This window comes from Megalops cyprinoides, chromosome 3 (assembly GCF_013368585.1).
Source record: "Megalops cyprinoides isolate fMegCyp1 chromosome 3, fMegCyp1.pri, whole genome shotgun sequence".
Classification (NCBI taxonomy): domain Eukaryota; kingdom Metazoa; phylum Chordata; class Actinopteri; order Elopiformes; family Megalopidae; genus Megalops; species Megalops cyprinoides.
Genome location: NC_050585.1, coordinates 41452463 through 41479272, shown reverse-complemented (window position 1 = coordinate 41479272; position 26810 = coordinate 41452463). Strand labels below are relative to the sequence as shown.

Below are 26810 nucleotides of genomic sequence, written 5' to 3'. Positions count from 1 at the left end.
TAAAGCACTGTGATCACTTGTGATTTTTCTACACACAAAATAAAGATTTTATACCTAAATATGGATTTTATTGCTTGTTTGATTTATGGGCAAAACATTCCTGCCCTTCAGCACAACCTCCATCCAGCAGGTGGCAACCTCACAACTACAGTGCAGTTCATCTCCTGTGAGGTTTTTCAGGAGTGCTAAGTTTTGAACAGGTGCGTTGGTTTCTTTTTTACAATAGCCAATCCCTGGCATGGGATGACAAACCAGTAAAAGGGGAAAAAACCTTGAGGTGCTAAACACGGCAAGCAGCAGATTCAAATTTAGAAAGCCTTCATTTCTCCAAGTCCTTCTTTAAAAAACTGAGGGCATTTACTGATCAAATAAGGTCTGTCTTCAACTCAATTGCTTTTCCAGTTTGAGTTGACAAAGCAGCTTGATAGTGATGAAACCAATAGAAAGGAGGTCAGTTCACAGTGACTGGTTGCTGACTGGCGCCTGGCCCCAACAGCCCTGACCGTGTGGCACTAACAGTTGTTTATTACAAAGTCCAGGGTTCTGTTCATGTCGCACGTGACATCACATTCCCAAAAAGACAATGTACTACACCAGCATCAAGCCATCACATCTTCAGTCAGTGTCTGAGATTTTTAATAATCACGCATTATACAATTAGCATATAATTAATAGGCAATACATTAATACTTAACAATAAATACTATCATCATTAAAAGAGAAAAAAAACTAAATCAGCTGTGAAAAAATCAGCTGGGTATAAAATACAATCTTTTAAAAGGAAAGGCTAGATTTGTGAAGGAGTGTTTGCTATACTTCGGTAGAGGCCAGAACAGTGGCAGGCTCCGCGTCCTGGTTCTCTGTGCTCGGCTTGCCATCCTGCTCTGTGCTCTGGGGGCGGGGCTTCCTGCCGCACACGGAGAAGCCCTGGAAACTGGGGGAAATGGGCAGGTAGCGCAGGAAGCGCACCCTCTGCACGCAGCTCATGCCCACGGGGAAGTCGTACGTGCGCATGTCCACTGAGTTCGTGTTGGAGGAGAGGCCCGCGGTCCACTCCAGCAGGCCCCGCTCCTTTCTGGTACCTGTTTACACACACATGAACACACACACGCATGAACACACACACACACGCACGCACGCACACACAAGCATATGCACACACACATACACAGTCACACATACAGACAAACAGATACACGCATGAATGTATACAGACACATTCACACATGAACACACACACACAGACATACAGACACATTCACATATGAACACACACACAGACATACAGACACATTCACACATGAACACACACACAGACATACAGACACATTCACACATGAACACACACACACAGACATACAGACACATTCACACATGAACACACACACACAGACATACAGACACATTCACACATGAACACACACACAGACATACAGACACATTCACACATGAACACACACACAGACAGACACACATAAACCGACACATGCACACATTCACACACACATAAACACACACACACACACACACACACACACACACAGGAAAACATGTGTCTGATACTGTGAAGCAGCATCAACAAATTCAGCAAACCCTGTCTAAAATGTGAAGGACTCTGTGGGTCCCATGTTGGTCATTCTAGAATTGCCAGTCATAGAGTAAGAGTAATCTGATTTTCATATGTATTTGCATTCATCAGTATTAACAGACTGGTGCCATCTGAGTTATCACAGAGCCGCATACCAGGAATGGTGTTGTCCAGCAGGAACGCCAGGAACCCCCCTACAAACATCTCTGTGGTCAGCAGCACCGTGAGGATTTGGTCCAGCTCTGGAACTCCTGATTACAAACACAACATGTATTTAAGAATGACAGACAGCATCATCATCACCATCATCATTATGATCATCATTATCATCATCATCATCATTAGCAACTTCATCATTGTCACTATCACCGTGATCATCATCATCATCACCATCATTATGGTCAGCGAAATTGTAATCATCATCATCATCATCATCATCATCATCATCATCATCGTCGTCGTTGTAATTATCATCACCATGATCATCATAATCATTGTCATTATATTCACATGATAAATACCCTCTAAAAACATCACAATCATACACTGATGCATACCCCTGATCTCTGTGTCCATATCAGTGTTGTGTCCTGAATGGACCCAGGTGAAGGGAGTATGGCTGGCTCACCTGTACGGATGCTGCCAGGGTGTGCGTCCAGGTAGTTGGGCAGCATGAGGCCGGAGAACATGGAGAAGCCGAGGACAAAGAGGTTCCGCGAGGAGTTTAGGTCCACACTCTGCAGGTTAGACAGCCCAACTGCTGTGATCATTCCTGTAGGGGGCGCCAGAAACACAATTAAGGAAACACACATACAGATGCCGGCGATGCCATTGCTGTTAAGTGGTGCTGAAAGATAAATGTCAGTGTGAAATTCAGAATGCTTTTCTTTCCTGCAAATCAAACTTGTGCCACGTGTCCTGCACAACAAAGCTATCTGACAGGCTGCCATGGGTCATCCGGTCCAACGACCGAGATCTGAAGCCACAAACAGTAACAGCCGGGGTCAATGGGGGAAATTTGCTCAGCAATTATAAACACCCATTGCACTTTACCTGGTGCACTTTGTAACTGCCGCTTGATAACCAAAGCATACGGTGTGCTCAGAGCCTCGCTACAAATAAGGGTAGCCACATAAAGGCCGAGTAGTAAACCGCACTCTGGTGTCCCACAGAACCCACACCGATCCAGCTGCTTCTTTTAGATTTCTGATAAGCCACTGCCCGCAAGCATGTATCGCCGATTCCACTTCGATTCTGGCAAAGGTTACTTCCCCTCTCTCCGTCCTCTGACTGTGAGTTTCCATGGAAGCAAGTAAGCAGGGCAGCAGCTTAAAGGCCTGCTGCCAGCCGCTGCACAGAATGCTAGCAAGCTGAGATTATATTTTGCTTAAAGACCAGTTTTATCCACAGCAATCTGACGTGATGTTAATTTTTTTGCCTGTATTCATTAAATGTGGGAGAGCTATGCAGGTGAGGTGTCACATGTCTAAACACCCTCGTCTGGGAAGGGTCACACTTTTATTATTTAGCTTACCACACCCCATGTGTGTATTTTATGAATGGTGTCTGAGTTGTATTGTAATAGCACACCTCTGGGCAAGAAAGGCTGAATGGAGCAAAGGGAGGAATGTTGTGGCTGGACCACAGTTCAGAAAGGTAATCCTATCAGATGTAAGCAAGAATGTTAAACCAAAAATATCTCATTTACGATGTAGTGGGCCTAACTGAAATTTGGACATTTTTTCAAACTGGGAAGTATGCTATGTATCTGTCAGCTAGACAGTCTCACAGTCTAGGCAGTTATTTATATTACAGTATTACTAACTCTAGATCTCGGGTGAGTCTTTTGGTCTCTTCCTGCCCCCTAGTGGACCCAATGTGATATTACTACGGCCTTCACTGGCAACGGTTTGGTGGCCCCTTACCAAACAAGGTGCAGAACATTCCTCCAAGAATGGGATCAGGCAGGGATGCAAAAAGGGCTGTGAATTTTCCCACAGTCCCTAAGAGGAACATGATGCCGGCTCCATATTGGACAACCCTTCTGCTGCCCACCTGGACCAGGAAACACAACGGCAACGCAACATCACTATGAATTAACACAAGTGAAAGTACACACGACACTACACCACACAGCAAAACATAGCAAAAGTCCATAGCTCATAAAGATATAGAGAGTATATTAACCTTGATTAGCTGCAGTTAAGAAATGTCAGGTCACTGAGAAAGATATAACTGTTAATGATCTGTTGCGTGGACTCCTTTGCGCATGTGAGGACCAGCAGTTTTGAATGCATCAGATTCAGTTACTGACACAGTTACTGCCCTCTATTTCCATCACACTGACTGCGCAGTGGACACATAACTGTACCTGCATTCAGCATGCTGGCTCTCTTAACTTCTCTCGGGAAGTAGAATTTAGTAAGCTGACATTAATAAACTATTAGAGTTATGATTACGTGATCTGTTTCTGTCAAGCTCTTCACACAGTTTTCCCTCCCGAGCGTCAACTGTAGCCCCTCAAATGGGGACAGTGCCACTGCGTCAGCACACACCACACACACTGCAGCTGTATGCATTATACGCAGTGGTAGCACACTCAGTGCGCACTGCAGCGCCCCAGCATTGCTGCTCTAGAGACGCATAACCTGTTGCCGTGGGCGACTGTTACCTTGGTGATGCCCAGCACCCCGATGTTGGGGCTGGAGGACGTGGAGCCGTTTCCTGTCCCCAGCAGACCGGCGATGATGCAGCACACCCCCTCCGTGAAGATGCCCCTGAAACAAGAGAGCACATTGGCCAATGCCATCCCAAAAGACCACGCCCACCTGCCCATTAGTAGACCCGAGGACAGAGGGCACCCACCTGTTAATGGCGTGGATGGGGGGAGGGGGTGCCCCCGAGAGGCGGGCGCAGGCGTAGTAATCGCCGATCGACTCTACGATCCCCGCCAGGGTGGCGCTGAACATGCCCAGCACCCCAGCCACCGTCACCATGGGCAACCCCCATTGACCTGGCCAGGGCACATGCAGAATCATTCCCATGATGCATCACTTCTCAATATAGCCACACAGCACAGCCACAGATGCTTAAAAAGTGAAGCATTAACATTGTGGGAGACTTAAACACAAACTTAAAAGCTGAGCCTGTATTCACAGAAATACTCAGGGTTCGCTTCCTTCCCCTAAGGTCTGTTTCTCCTAATGTTCGGAATTTGGCTTAAAGCACTTTATTGGCTGGTTACAAACAGAATACAATCCCAAAACAGTTAGTCATTGGGCTTCTTTCAATAATAACCTTAATGCTGACATGACACATCACATAAAATTCAAGGCAATTTAAAATAAAAGCAGAACTTTTAGTCCATTGAGTGTATGTCAGTCTAAATAACAAGGGCAGCAATAAACAGATAAAGAAAACACCCTCACTGAGTTATGAATCCAGTGCTTTAGTCACTATCTTTATGGGTCTGGATATGAATGAGCTTAGTGTTTATTTGTCCTTAGCCTTGGCACCAGGTGTTGGCAACCAGATGGCAACAGAACGTCACTAGACAGGCTGTGGGCAGAATCACCCACAATCTATTTTCTGTCTTAAGGGTAAAGCGTAAAAGATGATTATGAATCACTCTCAGCTCGATTCTTCAACTTTAGAGAAAGCAGTCACACCTACGTGTTATGTTCAGCATTGACGTTTTTCATGTACACTGTCTCACACAGGTGTGTTCAGGTTATTAAACTCAGGACAAGACAGAAGTGTGTGGTGTCCTCAGGGGTGCAGCTGGCTCTTACAGGGGTAGGGCAGGCGGAACCAGGGAGCAAAGGACATGATCTCCCCGCGGGCGTCGGTGCGGGCCTTGTGTCCGTACTGGCTGGGGTCTCGAGGGAGCGAGTCCGTCAGGGTGAGGACGTAACACACGAGCCAAACCACCATGATGGCAATGATGATCTACAGAGAGAAACATAGGAGGGGGAGGGAGAGAGCGAAAGAGAGAGATAGAGAAAAGAGAGAGAGAATGGAGAACAGTGAGAAAGAGGAGGGAGAGAGGGAAAGAGAGAGAAGGGAGAGAGAGTGAGAGAGAGGAGGGAAGAGAGAGAGAGAGAGGGAAGAGAGTGAGAGAGAGGAGAGAGAGTGAGGAAGGAGAGACAGAGCGAGAAAGAGGGAGAAAGACAGGAATTCGGGAGGAGAGAGATAGAGTGGGAGAGAGTATGGAGGACAACAAGAAAAAGAAAACAGAGGGATTAGGGAAAAGAGTAAAAAGGGGACAGAAAAAAGTCATTGTTTTGTCACAGTTACTAAGTGTACCTGAATGAGAGCATGAGAGACAGTGAACGAATAATGATTTCACTAAAAACAGATTTTAACTGTGTTGAAAACAATGTTATTTGTTCTCTCTTGCAAAATCTCTGAAACTAACCTGTTTAAAAAGGGTTAAATAAATCAAATCAAATAGCTAGATAACAATAACAATATTAACAGTATTTAAAAGTGTTCTCATTATCAGTAGTACTGTGTTCATTTGTAAAAAATGTTTAGTTGCAATAAATTATCTATTCTAAACTGTTATTGATAATGGTATCTCATGTTTATTTTCTTGCAGTCTTACCAATACAAATGTATGTACATCTATCATGCCAGTAAGTAGGAATTGAACTGAAAATCAGAAGCTCTCTGTTTTCTTGGGACAGTGCAAGAGTTACCAATTCACCTGAATGGACCCCCCCTAACATATCCACCCACATACTGCACCAGCGATTTCAGAGCAGTGTGTAACACCTAACGCCCCACCCCACCCCCACGCTGTGCTATGGCCACCTGACTGGGATTATCAGGGTGCTGATATGTGTTGTCTGTGGGTGGAGCCACTCCTCAGTCTATCACAGAGTCAGGTTCACTGCCCCCTGATTGGGCCCTCATGTCGGAATCCAGGGCTGATACCTGAGAGCAGTGTTCTCAACTGGGCCATAAAACGTGCCTCAGGGGAGAGTTCTCGGCTCAGAGCCTTTTGGGTTTGAGCCCAGGGTGCAGCCTGACCCGAGATGTACTGAGTGGATCGGGTACAGAGAGAGAGAGAGAAACAGAGGGAGAGGTGAGATGTGGGAAGGGATTGGGGACTGGTTCTGTGAGAGAGAGGGAGAAAAAGGGAGAGAGGAAGAGAGAACAAGGTACGTAGAAGGACAGAGAGAGAGAAAGAGGGAAAGAAAGGGAGAGGATGGTGTGGGAGAGGGACAGGTTCGTTTTTGGGGGTAGGCTCTGTGAGGTAGGCTGAAAAAGAGGGAGTAAAAAGGCTGAGAGAGAGAGACACAGAGGGAGAGAGAATTTAGACAGAGAGAGGGAGACCCGGAAGGAGAAATAAAGCTGTGATGTGGGAGTGGGTCTGCTTCGTGACAGGCGAGTAACAGGTCGGTTCTGACCGGGAACATCTTGAAGATCTGGATCTTGGAGGTGCCGTAGCCCTCCTGTCTGCTGTAGGTGGGAATGGGGAGGGCCCAGTTCCTCAGGTACTGAGCGAAGAGCACGATGAGGAAGACACACCTGTGAGGGGGTCAATGCAGCAATGAGAACGACTGGGGAAGACACACCTGTAAGGTGGAGTAAAAACCTGCCTATGAGAACGACAGCGTCTCTGGGGTCACATTTCTCAAGGTATCAGTATGATGCTGGAAGAGGAGACAGGTGTTTATGTGTGTGCATGTGTATGCATACCTGTACATGTGCAGGTGTGTGTGTGCCTGCAAAGTTTATGTGAGCATTCATGCACTTGTGTGTGTATGAGTGTGCATGCATGTGTGTGTGTGTTTCCATGTACATGTGTGTATGTGTGTGTGTGTAGGTGTGTGTGTATGTGCATGCATTTGTGTGCATGCATGTGTGTGTATGCGTGTGTGTGTGTGTGTGAGTGTGTGTGCACGTCTGTGTATATATTTTGTGGGTTCTCACATCATGGACAGGCCCCAGTGTGTTCCGGCTCGGTCTCCGGCAGTCTGAAAGACGGACAGGCCGATGAGAGACACGGTGGGGGTGACGGTCAGAGGGCCGATGTAGTTAAGCAGCAACCCTGGGAGTCCCACCAGGCCAATCACCACCTCCACCACACTGGACACCATGATGGCCCCCTGGATCTGTGGATGCAGGAGCGGGGAGAGAGAGAGAGAGAGAGAGCCCTCATAGCGTCATAATCTAAGACAACATAATCTAAGACTTTGGCAATATATCGAATATATTAAACTGAATTGAAATGAACTGAATTAGCAATTGAAAGGCAGACAGATGGACGGACAGGCAGTACCTCTCTTATCCTTGGGTGCCAGATATGGGAGGTGTTGAGCGGAAGTGTCCAGTTCCCATAAATCTCCTCTGAGACACAAACACGAAACAGCACGTTTAGTCTCCACAGTCCACTTTCCCAGACACGCTCCTCCTATTGAACTTTAAGCCCGTCAACAACAGCCAGAGGCAGCACTCTGAGCACTCATCCCAGCACTGCACTGTGGTCCCTGTGGAAATCAATGCAGGTGTTTCCTGCCTGCAGCAACTGATCCCAGGTCAGAATCTAATTTTTACACTAAGTGGCTGGGTTTGGGACTGTGGGTGAGCAAGCTCATTTTAGACAGGTTATCAAGGGTAGAGGTGACTCAGAATGTGGAAATTCAGAGGCAGAACTTTAATGGAAAGGAAGCTGAAGCACAGGTGGTTTAGAGACAGGACATTTAGGAACATGGAAGGGACAGGAAATTTAGGAACTGGGGGCTTAGGGACAGGAAATTTTGGGTCAGGAAATTTAGGGACAGTGAGTTTACGTACAGGAAGTTTACAGACATGGGGTTTAGGGACAGGACTTTAAGGGACAGGGACTTTGGGGACAGAGGGTTTAGGAACATTTAAGGAAATTTAAGAACCTACCATCAGGGGGGCACTTCCACTTGTCCAGCCCTAGGATGGCCTGAGCAGGGATGAGGAAGGCGAAAGCGCTGGCCTGGAAGAGGGGCAACCTAAAATAGACAACCAGATGGACAGAGAGACAGAATGTCACATGCATCCAAAACCCCACTGACATCAGCCTGATATCTGCCGTGAATTTCAGTTGCATTTATAAAATCTTGAATAGTTATCTTATTTTACTTCAGAGATGATTCAAATCGGGTTGCTTTGAAGATATAACTGCCAAGGTATCCATTTTGAGAGATACAAATTTGAAAAATCTTCATCTGTGGAGACGCACAGCTAAAGTCGCTCCTGGTAGAGAATACCTGTCACCAGTGACTTTCTGAAGTGGCATCAATGTTGCTACTGTAGCTAATTTTCCACCACAACCTACACAATATACTGTATCATTACCAGTCTAGCTAGCAGATGACTAACTAACACAGAAGATGGGCCACATTCCACTCACTGTTACGTTTGGAAAGGAATTCAGATGATTTTCCATGACATTTCAAAGAAGGAACAATGATGTGACTGTATTCCATGACCTTGCCATGGCCAGGATGAAAACGTTTTCAAGGATTTTCAAGAACAATGGGAACCCTGCCCGCCTGACAAATGCAAAGTAGAACGCACACAATAGCACTCTCGCTGCATCTCTCTCTCTGTCTCCCTCCATCTCTCTCTCTGTCTCTCTCTTCATCTCTCCCTCATCGCTTTCTTTTCATCTTTCTCCCCACTGTTCTCTCCATCACGCTCTCTATCTCTCCCTCTTCATCACTCTCTCCATCACTGTCTCCATATCTCTCCATCGATCTCACTCCATCTCTCTCCATTGCTCTCTCTCCACCTCTCTCTCCCTCTCTATCGCCATTGCTCACTCTCTATCGCTCCATCTGTCTTGCTTCATCGCTCTCTCCATCCCTCTCGCTCTCTCCATCTCCCTCTCATTTAAGCAGAGAGCATACATGCTGAATTCGGCCATGCACACACTGACCCTGAAGGTGGTCTGTATGAGGGTGGTCATGCCCACGCAGGTGTAAATGCGCTCACCTGACCCTGAAGGTGGTCTGTATGAGGGTGGTCATGCCCACGCAGGTGTAAATGCGCTCACCTGACGCCGAAGGTGGTCTGTATGAGGGTGGTGATGCCCACGCAGGTGAAGATGGTCCCCACCAGCTGGCTGACAGTGTACTGGTCCCTCCCCACGCACATGGCCTCCGCCAGCAGGAAGGGCACGGCTATCGTCCCGCTGAAACACGTCAGGTAGTGCTGGGGGTGGAGGAAGAGCACCGAGCAGCTGGGTGAGTGTGTGTGTGTGTATGTGTGTGTGTGTAAGTGTGTATCCATGTGTGTTTGTTTTTGTGTTAAACGAAGTGTGGGCACAGGTGCACACAAGTGTGCATGTACGTGTATGTACACACTTAAGTGTGTACATATGTTTGTACATACATTGTTGCCAACATATGTTTGAATGTGTGGTGATGTGAATTTTCCTGATGCCTGATTTGAACTTGTGGGTGCATATATGTGTGCATGTACGTGTGTATATACATGTGGGTGTGTCTACGTTTGTCAGAATGAATGTGCATGTGGGTGCATACGTATGCATGTGTGTGAGTACCTGAAGCCCCAGCAGGATACACAGGTACCAGGGCGGGACGTCCTCTATCCTGTAGATCATGTCAAAGCCACGCTGCTGTTCGGGTGCCGGCTGCTTCCCCGCCTCGGGGTACTGCCCCACCCCATCTGCCTGCATCACAGCAGGAGGGTACGAGACCAATAAATGTGCATCACATTCACAGCCTGTTATAGCAGCCCCCCGACTGGACTCCATCACAGTAGGTCAGCTTCTGAGTGGCTCCCACTACCATCGCCACCTCCTATTTTCTTTTACACAGACAGACACACATATATGTGTGTTCTTCCTGCTTTTCCTCGCACAAACCTCCAACACACACACACACACACACACACATAACCTTAATTTTGTAACTATTTCCCCTTTCTCTAAATGATCAACCATATTTGAGACAAGATTATACTACAACAGAGAGTGAGGTCACAGTGCCCCAGGTTGCCAAGGTGACCAGCATTCCTTGCGTTGCTTTTTGGTGTTGACATCCTCTTCAGCTCCTGCATACCTAGCCTACTGGCACAGGGCTCTCATAAACACGCTAGAGCAGAGTGCTGGCAGACCGACAGACAGACAAACAGCTCTCCCACACTGACACAAACCCCATTCAGGCCTGCAGGGCAACAGCTGGAGGAAGAGGAGAGGTCAGCCAGGGCTTGCTCTGCCCATCAGCCACGGAGCTGAACAGTGAAGCCTTTAGTGTCACTAAACAGACAGAAATCACTACAACCGTAGTAAATGACCACAGAAATTAGTCAAAACTAGACAAAACTACCACAGAAATTGACACGGAACTACAGAAATCTACCACTGAAAAACAAAACTAGCATTATTGACCTCGGAAATCACACCAACATTAGAATAAACTACTTACAGAAGTCACCCCAAAACTATTGTGACTACCTACAGAAAACACTTGTAAAGTAGTGTTAACTGTCTACAGAAATTTCTCTAAAACTAGCATAAACTACCTACATAAATCACCATGAAAGCAGCATATGCTGCCAACAAGATTAATTCTAAATTTACCACAGAAATCACTCCAAATGTAAACCAATACAGGTATCTACCGCCGCACCCACAACATAAACTACCACAGAAATCAGTCATCTGCCTCAAAACTCGCACAACACTGAAACATAATCTACCACAGATATTTCACTTTCCAAAACTTAAGCCACCACAGAAATCATTCTAAACTTAAATATATGATCCGCCACAGAAATCACAGCACAGCCAGACATAAAATAGAAAAGCATGCACTAGGAAACATGCGACACTGCCACACAACCACCACAGAAAGACACCAATATCTTCTACTTGCAGTAAAGTGGAATTCATTTTTCAAGAACAGTTGACATTTTGTTGCAGCAGATGGGATACCTCAAGCTGCATAAAACTGAGGCAGGACATGTCAACAGCCATGCACAGGTTCAGCGGGGGCAGGTAGAAGCCCTGCCAGACAGAGCTATTGCTGACAGCAGGATCGATAAGGTAACGGCCGGGTTACCTTGGACTCTCGCTGCACGTCCTTCTCCGCCATGCCTGTTTGACTGTCTGGTCCTGGGAGATCCTCACGCACTACTACGAACCTCGAGACGCTTCTGACATCACCCCCCCACAAAAGGAGCTCAGCCCATTTTATGGGGGGAGGGCAGGTTAATGATCATCCTTCCCCAAACTGGACTTTAGCACCCCCCACCCCCCCATCCCCAGGTGTACTAATCAAGGAGTTGATACTGTAACTAGAATGAAGAGATCAGGGGTCGAGAAGTTGTTCTCAGAAAGGAGAGTCACGTGACTGGGGGGGAGAAAGGCAGCATTTTGCTGCATCGTTGGAGAAAGACAGACAGCGGCACGTTCTTCATGGGGGGAGGTTACTTGGAGAGGGCACTTATGTGCCTAATCATCATAAAACGCATTAATCGACAACTAACCAGCAGTTAGCTAACCGCCTAATAAGCGTTATTCTGTGCCTCACCTGTTTGTGACAGCAGTGAGTTTCCCTGTGTCCTCTGGGTATAAACAGGAGCTTCACAGGAAACACAGCAGAATTAAGGTCGTATTAACATGTCTGCAGCCAAATAAAGAGGGACCAGGTGAAGCAAAGAAGGATAAGTTGGGCAACAGTGTCGCAGAGGGGTAAGAAGCAAGGCTCGTAACCAAAAGGTGTCTGGTTTGATTCACTGCTGCTGTTCCCTTGGTCAAGGTACTTAACCTGGAATTGTGTCAGTACATATCCAGCTGTATAAATGGATAACGTGTCAAAATTGTAACCTATGTAAGTCTTTCTGAATAAGAGCATCTGCTAAATGACAGGGGGACGAGATAAAGGCCTTAGCCCCCATTCCCAAAAGCCATCCTATCATGTGGGAAATCAAAGTAACACAAGGTCTTGTTGATGAACAGGATTCTGGAATTTCATGAATGGAGTCACAGTCCTACTTTCAGATTTCACCTGTCACCTGATAAAGTAACAGTGAGAGGCCTAGAGCAACTGGCACATGATCAAACGAGCCCTTACTCCAAGGTAATGAGGCCTCACCCTCCTGCAATCTCATCTTTGTGTAACTTATCCCTGTTCGTTCATGGCCAAGAGCCCTTGGGATGAACGGACACTTAAGACTTGTGACCATGAACTTGCACATGCAGATTACACAAATAGGTAATGACAGGCTTTATTGACTTCGGAATGGGTGGGGCTATTATGTGCTATCAGTCACTGTTGGATTTGAACCAACCAAGTGTTTTGCTAGTCTTTTGATTGGTTTGAGTCAAGTGACATCATAATATTTCACCTTTATGAGGTTGATAAAGGCCCTAGATCTCCTACCATGAGCCTTTGCTTCATCACAACCACAGGGGGGCGACATACACCATACCTTGTCCCTTTCTGAAGGCAATCAAGCCTCTTAAATGTGATCTTTTGGTGGGTGTTTAAAATTGTGAATTACTGCGAAGACAAATTGATCACGGAGAGAGTGGGCAGTGTGGGTATTCTGGAGACAGTCCTTTTGTCTTGGCTGTCTCTTTTTTCAGGGAAATTTGAGGAATTCAAGGCTTCAAGAATTTGAACCACAGCATGAGGATAGAAATAGAAGAGACTGTGGATTGAGCATTTAAATGGGGTTTGATGAAAACTAGCAATTCATGTTGTGGATTTTTGACACATTAAAGTGCACATACAAACACACACTCATGCACAAATCACAGACACACACGCCTCTTACACGCAACACACAACGCAAACACAGACACGCCTTCCTCTCCTTCCACTCCCAGCCCACACAGGGAGAGGTGCCCAGTGCCCTCACCGGAAGAGCTGTTGGGGGGGTGGGACAGACCGGGGCTGGGATATTGCCGAGACCTCCAGACAAACAGACGCTCACTCACAAGATCCAGCGCTGATAATACAGACAGACAGACAGACAATGAGTCAGACACACAAACACAGGGACAGGGACAGTCACAGCCACAGAAAGTGAGAGATATGCCATGGGAATCGGACACAGAAACAGGCCTGAGGAGTCACAGACAAAGAGAGGCAGGAGTCAGAGAGAGTCAAAGACCCAGAATCAGAGAGGTCGGGGGGTGGGGGGGGGATGACAGAGAGACAGCCAGTAAGTCAGAGACACAAACACAGGAAGAGTCACAGCCACAGAAAAAGGACACATTGTGGGAGTCAGAGACACAGGGATAGGCCTGAAGAGTCACAGACAGAGAGTGAGAGACAGGAGTCGGAGAGAGTCAAAGACCCTGAGTCAGACACACAGAGAGGTTGGGGGGGTGTGGATGGGAGAGAGAAAGAGAGATGACAGAGACACAGAGAGGTGGAGGGGGGGCGGGGGGAAGAGATGGACCATGAGCTAAACTGAAATATAGGAAACATGAGAGACCAACCGGGAAAGGGTGGGTGGGAGGACTCCTGGGAACCAGACAGGAAACCAGACAAATGCCCAAATACACACACACAAGCAAATCTCAAACACACGCTCACGCACACAGGAGAAATCTGACAGTTGGCCGTCTCTGCCCTGCAGATGACAAACAGGACCACAAAGGATCTGGAACCAGACCCAGACAGAACTCGCTCACTCACTCACACACGCAGGCAACACACCGGAGACACCTGCTGTCGCCGCAGTATCCTTTTTATTACAGTGTATCCAAACGTCTGGTCTTACAAAACACACAGAAATGACAACAGTCACAGTGTAACACAGAGGTGGCTCCCTGCCCTGGGCTGGAACAGCTGCAGCGCCTTCAGGATGACAGTGGGGGCAGTATGGAGCAGGGTACAGAACAGGCTGCAAGTCGGAGTCACAGAACTAGGCTTACAGCTGGAGGGTTGCAGGTTTGAGTCCCTGCAGTGGCATTGCTGTTGTGTTCTTGAGCAAAGACGCTTAACCTTAAACTTGCTTTAGTGAATATCCACCTGCACAAATGGAGCACATGAGGAATGGAAGCGACTAAGTGTAGCTGGATAAGGGTCTCCTCTGAGAAAATAAATAATGTAGTTTAATGCATGTGCGTTTGTGTGTAAGCGTGTGTGTGCACATATGTGTGTGTGTGTGTGTGTGCATTTGTCAAATTGTGCAAATGTGTGTCTTATGTGAAAGCGTGTGGTTGTTTGTGAGAGTGTGTTCGTTGGAGTGTGAGTGTGTGAGTGTAAGTGAGTGTGCGTATCTGTGCAAATGAGAAAGTTGGAGTGTTAGAATGTGTATGTGTGTGCCAGAGTGTGTCTATGAGTTTTGCAAGTGGGTGTGTGTGTGTTTGCATATGTATATGTGGGAGTGTATGTATGTGCTTGTATATATGTTTAGGTGTGTGTGTGTGTGTGTGTGTGTGTGTGTGCGCATGTTTATGTGTGAGTGCATGTTTATATGTGTGTGTACACATATACTTAAGTGTGTTTAGGTGTGTGTGTGTGAGTGCCCCCCTCTCACTGGGCCCTCCTAGACATCAGCATCTCTCTGATATTGTCCTCAGCCTCCTTGACGCTGCGCTCCAGGTAAGTCTTCTTTTGCTGCAAAGGGAGAGAGGAGAGGAGGACAGGAGTTACACACAGGAGTTACACACCTCACCCCACCTGCCTCTCATACACTGACCTTCAACAGGGCCAGCATGCCCTCTGTGTGTGTGTATGTGTGTGTGTGTGTGTGACATACAGCACTCAGCAGCCATTCTGTGTGTGTGTGTGTGTGTGTGTGTATGCGTGTGTGTGCAGATGAGACAGGACAAAAATTTCACATTTTATTGCCTGAAACTGTTACTCACAGACTCAGACACAAGCACAGACAGTGAGGATTTCACAACTTTTACCTGAGTCGCAACTGACAGTTCAGGTCAAGCTCCTGGCTGAGTCTTATCATGGCTGTGGTGGATGAGACCAGCAACTCGCAATTCATATACAGAGCTGTATATGCACTGTATTAATACCACACTCACACACGCATACACACAGTAACACACCCACATACACCCACAGTTAACAGAAACTACAGATACATCCAGGAGGGGGCACCATCCTAACTCTCCTCCCCCCAGCGGTTGGGCAGCCGCCGCCACACGTTCACCCACATCAACCGTCACCCTTGGCTGCCGTGGCGATGACATGCACTGACAGGCGGTGACAGCTCGCGGCAGAGCTTCCACCTGAGGCCGAGACGGAAGGAGAGCCTGTGAGCCGCTGGGATTCCGCTCTCCTCCCGGGCCTCAGGAGGGGCGCGAGACAGGGGCGAGAGAGGAGCAAGAGAGGGGCCCGGGGCTGCGGAGCGGCTGGGCTGACGGGCCCCGGAGTACAGGCACCCTGCAAGAGCGAGCCCTTATAAGGCGTTCACCCCGCACGGCGGACCACAGGGCGTGCTCCGACAGCGCCGTCTGCAGCTGGGCACCTGGTGAGTGTGTCGCGGTTGAGAAAGCCTGCGTCACCTAGGCCTCCCAGCCATCGAACGCCCTCACAGCACACGAACGGCACGTCTGCCACTCATTACTATTCATACGAATGCGCTTATTATTATTATTAGCATTACTGGTAGTAGTAATAGCATGAGTGTTATTTGCTTTGGCAGTCTGATCCTACAACAGTTTCAGCGTGGTGACTCAAACGCATCACATTACATTACATTACTTTTTGCATTTGTCATTTTGCACACGCTTTTATCCAGAGCAACTTACACAGGTTACAATTTTTTACATGTTATCTGCTTATACAGCTGGATTTTACTGAGGCAATTCTGGGTTAAGTACCTTGCCCAAGGGTATAACAGCAGCGCCCCAGCAAGGGAATCAAATAGGCAGCCTTTTGGTTATGAGTCCTGCACCTTACCACTATGCTAAACTGCTGCCACACATCACATTTGCTCTTCTGCCAGGAGTCATGGAGGTTTAACATGTACAAGGGCAGTTGTTTCCATCTGTTTGGACACTACAGCGTTAGCAGCTGTACGACAGGTAACAGCACAGAAAGGGCCCGGATGCATACTCTACAACCTCTGTGAAGTCTTTAGACAGGACGGAATCTCACACAGACGCCTCCTGCATAACCTCACACGGTGGTTTCTGACACATTTTGGGATGTACATCTGTTTGCACAGGCCAGGGCTTCAGCCTCTGTACACCTTCACACAACAAACACTATGAGTCACAACCTCAGGAGTTTTTACAAGTCTCTGTCCGAACATTCCCAGAACATGACAGTGCCTCGATCAAAGACACAGTGGCAGTGCCCTTCCAGGATCTGAACCTGCAATCCTCGGTTACAGGTTCAGTTCATAAACATTACAACAGTACATAAACTATGAGTGTCAGACTTAACCTATGAACCTGTTTCGGCACAAAGGGAGTCACTGTAGATAAAAATCATCCACACAGTCAAATCTATCATCACTCCCTCGGCATTGACTAATTTTCCCCCCGGAGCACAATGACTGAACTTCTTTTAAGGGCGTCTGTGGTCGTAACTGTACTAACTCTAACAATGTATTCATTTGGGTGATGTTTAAACAACAGCCTTCCCTCTGCAGAAGAATGGGAGCAGGAAATGGAGTGGTGGGGGAGGGTGATGAATGAACTGCCATCAGGTAAATGAACTCCTGCGAGGGGTGGGTGATGCAATACAGAGTAATCCTGTTTTCTTATTGGTTTGCCACACAACCAATCAGGAGCCACAAAGAGGCACTCAGGAAGGAAAGAGTCAGAGGAAGTGCATTATAATTCATTGCATTTTACATTACATTATTGTCATTTATCAGACACCGTTATATAGAGTGACTTACACAGACAACATAAAAATTCTAACCTATTTGTTTTATACTATTTTATAATATATTCCATACATTAAATGCAGTTTCCTCTATTGTCCAGAGAGTCACTATGCCGTGGGATTTACAATGGAGTAAAAAAAAACATCCCGGACAACAGGGGCAGAAAGCAAACATGACAAAAAACGACAAATGACAATGTGAAAGTAAAGCCGTCAAAGTACAGGGGAGAGGACCTCCTGTGCAGCTGCGACTCGCTGACTCTGCCTCCTGCAGTCGGAGCAGCCACACACGACCTGGGAGAGCAGCCTTGTTTATAGCTCTGAACGTGACATCGCAGACGCTGTATCACTTTAGCACAGACAGACGCCACGCCAACACACCTGTAGCTGTTTCCTCAGGAAGGCGCATCAATAGGTTTTGACGCGTTCTGTGTACTGATGTCACGTCCTACACATTTGCAGAGATTGTTTTAACAGCAGCACTGCAGAGTGTCACGCTGTGATTACTTTCATAAAAAAAGACACCTGATGATTTTCCCTTTCGTTTCAAATTAAGATGTTGATGCATGCACGCGTTTTATGAAGACAGTCTTTTTTTTATGGATTCATAATGTGGGCTGCATTCAGTGCAAGATAATGCTTTGTTGGGTGCATCCTGTTCAGGTCTGAGTGTAACATAGAGTCCACAGGAAGGCAATGGGATTCAGGACCATGCTAGGATCCTGGCAAAGTGTCATTGGGAGGTCCTGGTTCAATGCATTCCTCCCTGGATGGTACAGCTACCTGCTTTGGATCAATGCCACAGGCACCATCAAGTCTCTACTCATAAGCCCAGTGTTCTTCCCTAAGCTCAGACAGGCAGAGAGTTAAAAATGTAGTGTGGTCTAGTGATAAGGAGCAGGGCTCGATTCCCAGATAGGCCACTGCTGTTGTGCCTTTGGGCAAGGTACTTGACCTGAACAGTCAGTAAATATTCAGCTGTATGCACAGACATGTTTAAACTTTAAGCTATGCAAGTTGCTTCTGCAAAGTTAATGAGTTAATGAATGTAAGGAGGAAAACTGCATTGGGGCTCCTCTCAGGGATCCAGTGCATGTGTCAGGGATGAGACGTGCTGAGTCTGAGAATGTGGAACCCACTGTGTTCTGGAATTCTGGGAAGGACTGAAGATCTAAGGGGGAGGGGCAACAGTGTAACACAGTGGTAAGGAGCAGGGCTAGTGACCGAAAGGTTGCTCGTTCAGTTCCTGGGTGGGGCAAGGTACATAACCCAGAATTGTCTCAGTAAATATCCAGCTGTATAAATGGATTACATGCACAAATTGTAACCTATGTAAGTCGCTCTGGGAAAGGGTGTCTGCTAAAAATGACAATAATGTAATGTAATAATGTAATCCTGCTCCTATGCTGGTCCCCTCACAGCAATGCAAGGCCAGGACCCCCAGGGCTGTGCTGATCAAACAAGCCTTCAGCCTCCACCACTCATACAAACTAGACACCACCTACCCACTACATCATCACTCTGCGCCATCTCCACAAAAACGACATCATCAAAGGCCGGCGGAAACCCATAAGAATGGGTTGACGTCTCCTGGTCTCTCTCTCTCTCACACACACACACACACACACACACACACACACACATATACGCATGCAGACACACGTGAAACAAGTGATACTCTTTAGGATAATGGTTTCCTTTCAGTCTTTCATCTGGATGATTTGAAATCTCTCTCTCACAGTGTAAGTTATTATTATGTTTGTGCTGTAGGCAGGATTCCCTTTCACAAAGGCCCATTTTTAAACAACAGGAAATACAGAATCAGTCAATAAAGGCCATGGAATTCGAACTGAACTTGCCTGAACTGACTTGAGCAGGAATACTTCTTATTCCAAAACAAACACACCTTCCCCAGGTCATACACAGATTAAGGGATAACCCCAGAGAAACAATGTCAGCCTCTATTTTAAATGGCATCAGATAAGAAAGCTTAGGAGAACAGTTTTAAAATTGGCAACTCGTCCATCCGGTTCCTCTAACAATGAAGAACTCAAGAGAGCCACAAGGGTAACTTGTTAAAATACTCATAAAAGAGAGGGCCCAGAGACAGTGCATGACGGCTGGAGGTGAGAGTTACAAGCACAGGTTCGATGCCCCGCTGGAGACAGAGTGGGATAGAGACACAGGTTCAATGCCCCGCTGGAGACAGAGTGGGATAGAGACACAGGTTCAATGCCCCGCTGGAGACAGAGTGGGATAGAGACACAGGTTCAATGCCCCGCTGGAGACAGAGTGGGATAGAGACACAGGTTCGATGCCCCACTGGAGACAGAGTGGGATAGAGACACAGGTTCAATGCCCCGCTGGAGACAGAGTGGGATAGAGACACAGGTTCGATGCCCCGCTGGAGACAGAGTGGGATAGAGACACAGGTTCGATGCCCCGCTGGAGACAGAGTGGGATAGAGACACAGGTTCGATGCCCCGCTGGAGACAGAGTGGGATAGAGACACAGGTTCGATGCCCCGCTGGAGACAGAGTGGGATAGAGACACAGGTTCGATGCCCCGCTGGAGACAGAGTGGGATAGAGACACAGGTTCAATGCCCCGCTGGAGACAGAGTGGGATAGAGACACAGGTTCGATGCCCCGCTGGAGACAGAGTGGGATAGAGACACAGGTTCAATGCCCCGCTGGAGACAGAGTGGGATAGAGACACAGGTTCGATGCCCCGCTGGAGACAGAGTGGGATAGAGACACAGGTTCGATGCCCCGCTGGAGACAGAGTGGGATAGAGACACAGGTTCGATGCCCCGCTGGAGACAGAGTGGGATAGAGACACAGGTTCAATGCCCCGCTGGAGACAGAGTGGGATAGAGACACAGGTTCGATGCCCCGCTGGAGACAGAGTGGGATAGAGACACAGGTTCGATGCCCCGCTGGAGACAGAGTGGGATAGAGACACAGGTTCGATGCCCCGCTGGAGACAGAGTGGGATAGAGACACAGGTTCAATGCCCCGCTGGAGACAGAGTGGGATAGAGACACAGGTTCGATGCCCCGCTGGAGACAGAGTGGGATAGAGACACAGGTTCGATGCCCCGCTGGAGACAGAGTGGGATAGAGACACAGGTTCGATGCCCCGCTGGAGACAGAGTGGGATAGAGACACAGGTTCAATGCCCCGCTGGAGACAGAGTGGGATAGAGACACAGGTTCAATGCCCCGCTGGAGACAGAGTGGGATAGAGACACAGGTTCGATGCCCCGCTGGAGACAGAGTGGGGTAGAGACACAGGTTCGATGCCCCGCTGGAGACAGAGTGGGATAGAGACACAGGTTCGATGCCCCGCTGGAGACAGAGTGGGATAGAGACACAGGTTCAATGCCCCGCTGGAGACAGAGTGGGATAGAGACACAGGTTCAATGCCCCGCTGGAGACAGAGTGGGATAGAGACACAGGTTCAATGCCCCGCTGGAGACAGAGTGGGATAGAGACACAGGTTCGATGCCCCGCTGGAGACAGAGTGGGATAGAGACACAGGTTCGATGCCCCGCTGGAGACAGAGTGGGATAGAGACACAGGTTCAATGCCCCGCTGGAGACAGAGTGGGATAGAGACACAGGTTCAATGCCCCGCTGGAGACAGAGTGGGATAGAGACACAGGTTCAATGCCCCGCTGGAGACAGAGTGGGATAGAGACACAGGTTCGATGCCCCGCTGGAGACAGAGTGGGATAGAGACACAGGGCTGTGACTGTGCAGGAGATGCACAGGCCAAACAGGTGTATGTGTGTGTGTGTGTGTGTGTGCGCGTGTGTATGTGAGGAGTTTGTGAGACGTTTTGCCTCTATCTGCATATGTGCGTGTGCATGTGTGTGTGTGACAAGTTTGTGAGCTGCGTATATGTGTGCGTATACATGTATGCATGTTGGTGTGTATGTCTGTGTGTGTGAGGGGTCTGCGAGCTGTGCGTATGTGTATGCGTGTGCGCATGCGCGTGTATATGTATGTGTGCGTGTGTGTGTACGTGCGCACACATGTGTATGAGGCTCAGCACCTGAGCGTGCGGGTCATGACAGCGGCGTATTGTTTCCCATAATAATAGCGGGCGCGCTGATAATGATAACGACAACATCGATAATGTCTCCCTCGTGCCTGGCATTCCTCTGCCATCATGTGCACACAAACAGGGGACTTTTGCAAAGGTCACCTCCAGCTGCTGCTATTGTTTCAGCTGCCCTGGGAGAGGCTTTGGAAAGGGCAGCCCCACTTCAGGGGAAAAGCCTCCTCCGTCTGCCAGCGAGCCTCCCGTATCAGTCATCTGTCTTTCTGTCTGTCTGTCTACCTGCTTAATCAGCCCAGCCTCTGTGCGCTGGATGAACAAGCAACCTGACACACCAACACTCACTGATACTGATATCAACAGACACACACAATCATGCACACATCCAGGTATATGTAAAGACACAAATTCATGCATGTTGATACACGCACACACAGATTTGGAATACAAACACACATACATCCACACATATGTGTCACAAAGACTCATAAAAATGCATGCGCGCACACACACACACACACACACACACACACACACACACACACACACACACACACACACACAAAGTGTACACTCAGACCCAGGCAGTTGTGCACACATACACACACATGCATGCATGCACACACCCACACGTGTACGCGCACACACACGCGCACACACGCGCACACACACACACACACACGCATATGCACACCACAGACTCAGACAGATGCACGCACACACTCACGCAGCTCGGAGCTGTGCGGTGCAGTCTGAATGCTTCCCTCCCACATCTCCAGGCCCTGTAGAGACGCAGTGCTTGGCGTCTGCAGGCAGGACAACTGGATCCATTCAGCATTTGGGGACTGGGCCCCGCGCCAGCCGACCTCAGCCCGCCCGCCCACCCGCCACCCCTCAGGAAATGAAAAGGGCCTGGAGGTTCTGGGCTTCAGTCCCAGCAGGGACACATCCCTTAGTGACTTATTTTACCCATGCAGTGACGCAGCAGCGAAAGCACCGGTGTGTGTTCCTGCGTGTTCACACTTCCGTGCGTGCACGCTTTTGTGTGCAGGCGTGTGTGCCTGTAAGTGCGTGTCTTTTGTGTGTGTCCGTTTGTTTTGTGTATGTGGCTATGTGTGTTACGTGTTTGTTGTTTGTGCGCGCATGTGTGTGTGTCTTGTGCATTTGCATGCATGCATGTACCTGCGCACGTTTGTATGAGCACCGTGTGTGTGTGTGTGTGTGTGTGTGCGCGTTATGTGCATGTGTGCACTGTGTGTGCGTTGTCTGTGAGTGTTTGCATGCATGTGTGTACCCGCACACGTTTATATGAACACCGTGTGTGTGTATGTATATGCATGTGGGCATTATGCGGGTGTGTTATGTGTGTGCGTGCGTGTGAGTGTGGGCTTGTGTGCATTATGTGTGTATGCCTCTGTGTGTGTGTGTGTGTGTGTGTGTGTGTGTGTGAGCATGTGAGTCTGTGTATGTGTGTGTGCATTATGCGTGTGTGCATGTGAGTGTGTGTATGTATGTTTGCATTATGTGTGTGTGTGTTACTGTGAGAGCAGCAGGCTGTCAGACCTGCAGCAGCCGGCCGGGTAGAGGGAGCTGGCTGATTATGGAAATAACACTGATTAAAACACAAAGAGATTCTCTGGCATTTCTGCGGGTGCGTGTCTGTGACTCACAAGGAAAAGGCCCTCATTGTTGCGAAGTGAATGGATCCTCTCAGGTCCGCCACGGGCCCCCCCCCCCTCGGCCCTGCCGCGGCCCCCGGGGCCCTGATGACGAGGCAGATAAACGGGGCAGGATCGGGCTGAATGGGCCCGCTGTCCGGGCCCGCTGGACCAATAAAATGCCACTCGGTCCATTCCGAGCGAATCACAGAGGAAAGTGCTGATGCATGCGTTTCTGCGGGGCCCTGATTAGGCCGGCTGCGTTTCGCTCATTTCTAAAATACCCCTGACTGTGATGGGAAGGCCGGTCGGGGGAATTCCCCGCTCTGCAGATCAGCAGGGACCCAGGTAACAGAGCTCCATGTTTACTGATCGGAAAGGCCACGTCGCCACGGTGACGCAAAGAGACGGATTCCTGCAGACTACGAGGAAGGTGCATCAAACGTTAGCTGCAACCTTCTGGCTTTGGTGTGGAGACATGTCAATGCACAGGAATTTTTATCCAAGATGTCTTTTGTTACAGAGTCAGAACACTGCTCTCAGTTGTCACTTCCTGCCTGGTGGGGAGCTCGCAATCCAAGCAGGAAATCACCTTTCCAATCAAAGCTGCCTCCTGCATTTCCGTCCCCACAGAACTGCACGCGCCACCCAATTCAGAGACTGGAGAGCAATCGCCCCATTCAAAATCTCAGCACACATGCGAACACACCCTTAACCACCTCAGCTGTTCCTCCCCCCCCCCACCTCGAGCAAAGCACACCCACACCGTCCACTCCACCACCCTGGTGAGATCAGAGGTGGCCTGCCAACGAGTGGTCACCACGGTAACCATGGCTCCCGGGTTTGCGGCCGGTAACGAGAGCGCCCCCGAAAAACACGTGCGCCTGCGCCATTACCTCACAGCCCTTACTTTTACAGCGTGACCACATGGGGGGGGCAGGGGGGGAGGGAGAGAAAAGAAGTTTGATCTCTATTCCCGTCGTATTTGCTTTGGCCCTGCTCGAACGACGGTTCGGTCCCAAACGATTTTCTCGGGGGTATATTTAGGGCATTACAGCAGGCCCCCGCGCCACGCCCGCCACACTAACGAGGCCGGGATGGGCTATATTTACCGGGAGGCCGGCATCCGTCACCGGCACGGCACCGGCTGCCCCAGGCTACTGGCGATGGCAGGAAAACCGTGCCACACTCGTCACCGACCGCACTCCCCAACAGTCGCCTTTTTAAAACAACAACTGCGACCAGGGGGGAAGAGGTCAGCACAACTGGGCCCCACCCACCTCACCGCAGAAACATGTTACTGATCAGAAATGCTGATTATCAATTCAATTATTATACATTGATTAAGTCAATAACAAATTTTATACATAATCAGAAACACATTATTGGTTCGAGTGATGGAATTTGAAGTTTGGAAAGAAAAGGCCATTGTGATTTGCAATAGCAGTAGCAGGAAAAAAACACACTCCCAGTCTTGTTCATTTGCATCAGAGATTTATGACATCACAATTGCAAGGAAGCTCTCTGATCAATCTGGCCAGCCAAGACAGCTGTCACCCTCAGAGTTTCCAAAAGATGCTCCCAGGACACTGGACACTACCACTGTGTTCTCACACAGGTGTGTGTCTATAATGGGGCTTTTAAAAAACTATCTGCATGCATGTGTGTGTGTGTGTGTGTGTGTGTGTGTGTGTGTGTGCTTGGACTCTGAGGGTTGAGGGGGAAGGGGAGTATAACAGGCAGAAGTGTCTTGACCGTGACAGTGTTAATAGATTAATAGAGTTACTTTGTGTCTGGAGACAGAGAAACGCTGTGAGAGAGACTCATTGTGTACTAGTATGAAACACAATCAGTGCCTACATCAAGGTCACACACTGGGCCCCACAGTGATATAACCCAGACATCCAGACACACAGACATGCAGACAAACATGCAGACAGACAGACATGCAGACAGAGGGAACTCCCACCTCTCAATCTGAAAGTCTCCTGCCACATGCAGACACAGGCCACAGGTCCTGGAGTACAAGCATTGGGGGGGGGGGGGTCGCCCTAGACAACCTGGGGGGGGCATCAACTGCAGTCCCCCTTTACTTGCCATCAGCAGGCTTGACTGCGCAGACAGAGAGGCTGCACGCAGACCTGCGGGAGACTGCGCAGACGGAAGAAGGCGGTCACATGTCGCAGAGGGGTCAGAATGAAAGTGCCTTGTAGGGACATTTGTCATTGGAGACGTTTGTCTGTGAGCTCAGGGGGGGCTCTGACACCCTAGCTGTGGGGCTAATCCCCCGCCTGCCCTCCTCAGAGGGGTATTAATATCACCCATCGCCCCCCCCTAATGCCCCCTCCCGTCTGCGCAGTAAGCAAACAATGACCGACCCCTGTTCTGAGCCGGGGGGGCTGACAGGGTGCTGAAAACCGATTGTCATCACCCTCTGCGGGGCAGACAGGGGAACCCTGCACGGTAGCCCCGATCAGCACACATTAAAATATCATAATTAACATTATTACTGCTGGGGTCACCGCTCATGCAGCGCGCCTCAGAAAAAAGGGGGGGAGGGGGGCCGGGGGGACTGGGGTTTCGATGACATCATGTTACCTCGTAAATTAGCGCTGGCTCGCCGAGCCGTGTGGATACACGGATGAGGTCATGAGCTCATTTCCAGGCTGGGGGGGGGATGGGGGAGGCTAAATACAGTGTGGGGGGGAATGCCAGCTATGATCCCACACTGTACACTGCTGCACAGAAAAAAACAAAAAGGCCCCTGGAACAGTCCTACGGCTGTGACAGGACTCCTTCATGCAATGCTCTGCAAATTTCCACTTCCTCAGCCCCGCCCCACTCAGGGATAGTCTGTATCCCAGCCCCACCCCTTTCAGGGATACCCCACACCCATGACCCGCCAATTTCAGGGATCCCTTGCACCCCAGCCCCGCCCCATTCAGAGATAACCTGTACCCATGCCCGGCTCCATTAAGGGATATCCCGCATCCCTGCCCCGTCCCTTTCAGGGAGACCCTGTGGCCATGCCCTGCCCCATTCAGGGATAACCTGTACACCTGTCCACACTCACTGTGTGACACCATGACCCCTGAGCCATTCAGAGATACCCTGCACCTCTGCCCGAACTCTTTCAGTGATGCCCTTCTCCATTCGGGGATACCCTGGTACCTGTGCCCATCCCTATTTGGGATATGCTGCACCCCTGCCTCACTCACCCTCCTACCCGCTAGATCCTGTCTCCCCGGCGTGTCTTGCACCTTCATCGTTATTCCAGAGCAGAGTGACACAGACAGAGAGGTCATCCAACTAGGCAACAGCGAGGCAACGGAAGTGTGAAGCGCTCCCAGAGCATGCGGTCTGCGACTGACCTACAACGAACAAAAGGCCATCTAATGGAGAGAGTTTGGGAATCACAGCCGGCTCTGCCCGCTTGGGACGCGCACTCAGACCGGCTGCTCAGGGTCTGAGGTCACTCGCTGATACACTGGCATTTCGCTGCTGTGGGCGTCGGGGGCAGTGTGTCAGAAAACAACACGCGGCAGTTTCCACAGGATACAGAATCAACAGAAAACTCGCCCAAGGGTGTGTGTGTCTGTGTGTGTGTGTGTGTGTGTCTGTGTGTGTGTTTGGGGGGGGGGGGGGGGTAGGAGGAGGAGGAGAGAACAAAGACAAAATA

At 49.0% G+C, this 26810-nt stretch overlaps 2 protein-coding genes across 2 annotated transcripts in view; both read right to left on the bottom strand.

Moving 5' to 3' along the window:
* Positions 1-760: 760 nt before the first annotated feature.
* Positions 761-11691, bottom strand: slc23a1 (solute carrier family 23 member 1). Its single transcript, XM_036523882.1, has 14 exons — positions 11659-11691; positions 10137-10265; positions 9627-9784; positions 8492-8580; positions 7878-7945; positions 7529-7710; positions 7003-7123; positions 5380-5536; positions 4454-4601; positions 4260-4365; positions 3514-3643; positions 2217-2360; positions 1744-1839; positions 761-1082 (listed from the first exon to the last, which is right to left on the bottom strand). Exons 1-14 carry the CDS (start codon positions 11689-11691, stop codon positions 811-813), a joined length of 1833 nt encoding a protein of 610 aa, XP_036379775.1. The 3' UTR covers positions 761-810.
* Positions 11692-15029: 3338 nt separating this feature from the next.
* LOC118775538 (prefoldin subunit 1-like) overlaps positions 15030-26810 on the bottom strand; it is a 28480-nt gene continuing 16699 nt past the window's right edge. The window contains exon 4 of the mRNA XM_036525502.1: positions 15030-15174. Within this exon, the coding sequence (XP_036381395.1) occupies positions 15091-15174 (84 nt within the window). The 3' untranslated portion in view covers positions 15030-15090. The remainder of the gene's footprint in view (positions 15175-26810) is intronic.

What these genes read in the sequence shown, in the direction of transcription:
- slc23a1 (XM_036523882.1), bottom strand. Translation starts at nt 11,691, where the DNA reads ATGGCGGAGAAGGACGTGCAGCGAGAGTCCAAG. An exon ending in GGGTGCTGGGCATCACCAAG is followed by an intron (nt 3,644 to 4,259) that starts GTAACAGTCGCC and finishes TTCCTGGTCCAG; the next exon opens with GTGGGCAGCAGAAGGGTTGT. An exon ending in CCCTGGCAGCATCCGTACAG is followed by an intron (nt 1,840 to 2,216) that starts GTGAGCCAGCCA and finishes GTTTGTAATCAG; the next exon opens with GAGTTCCAGAGCTGGACCAA.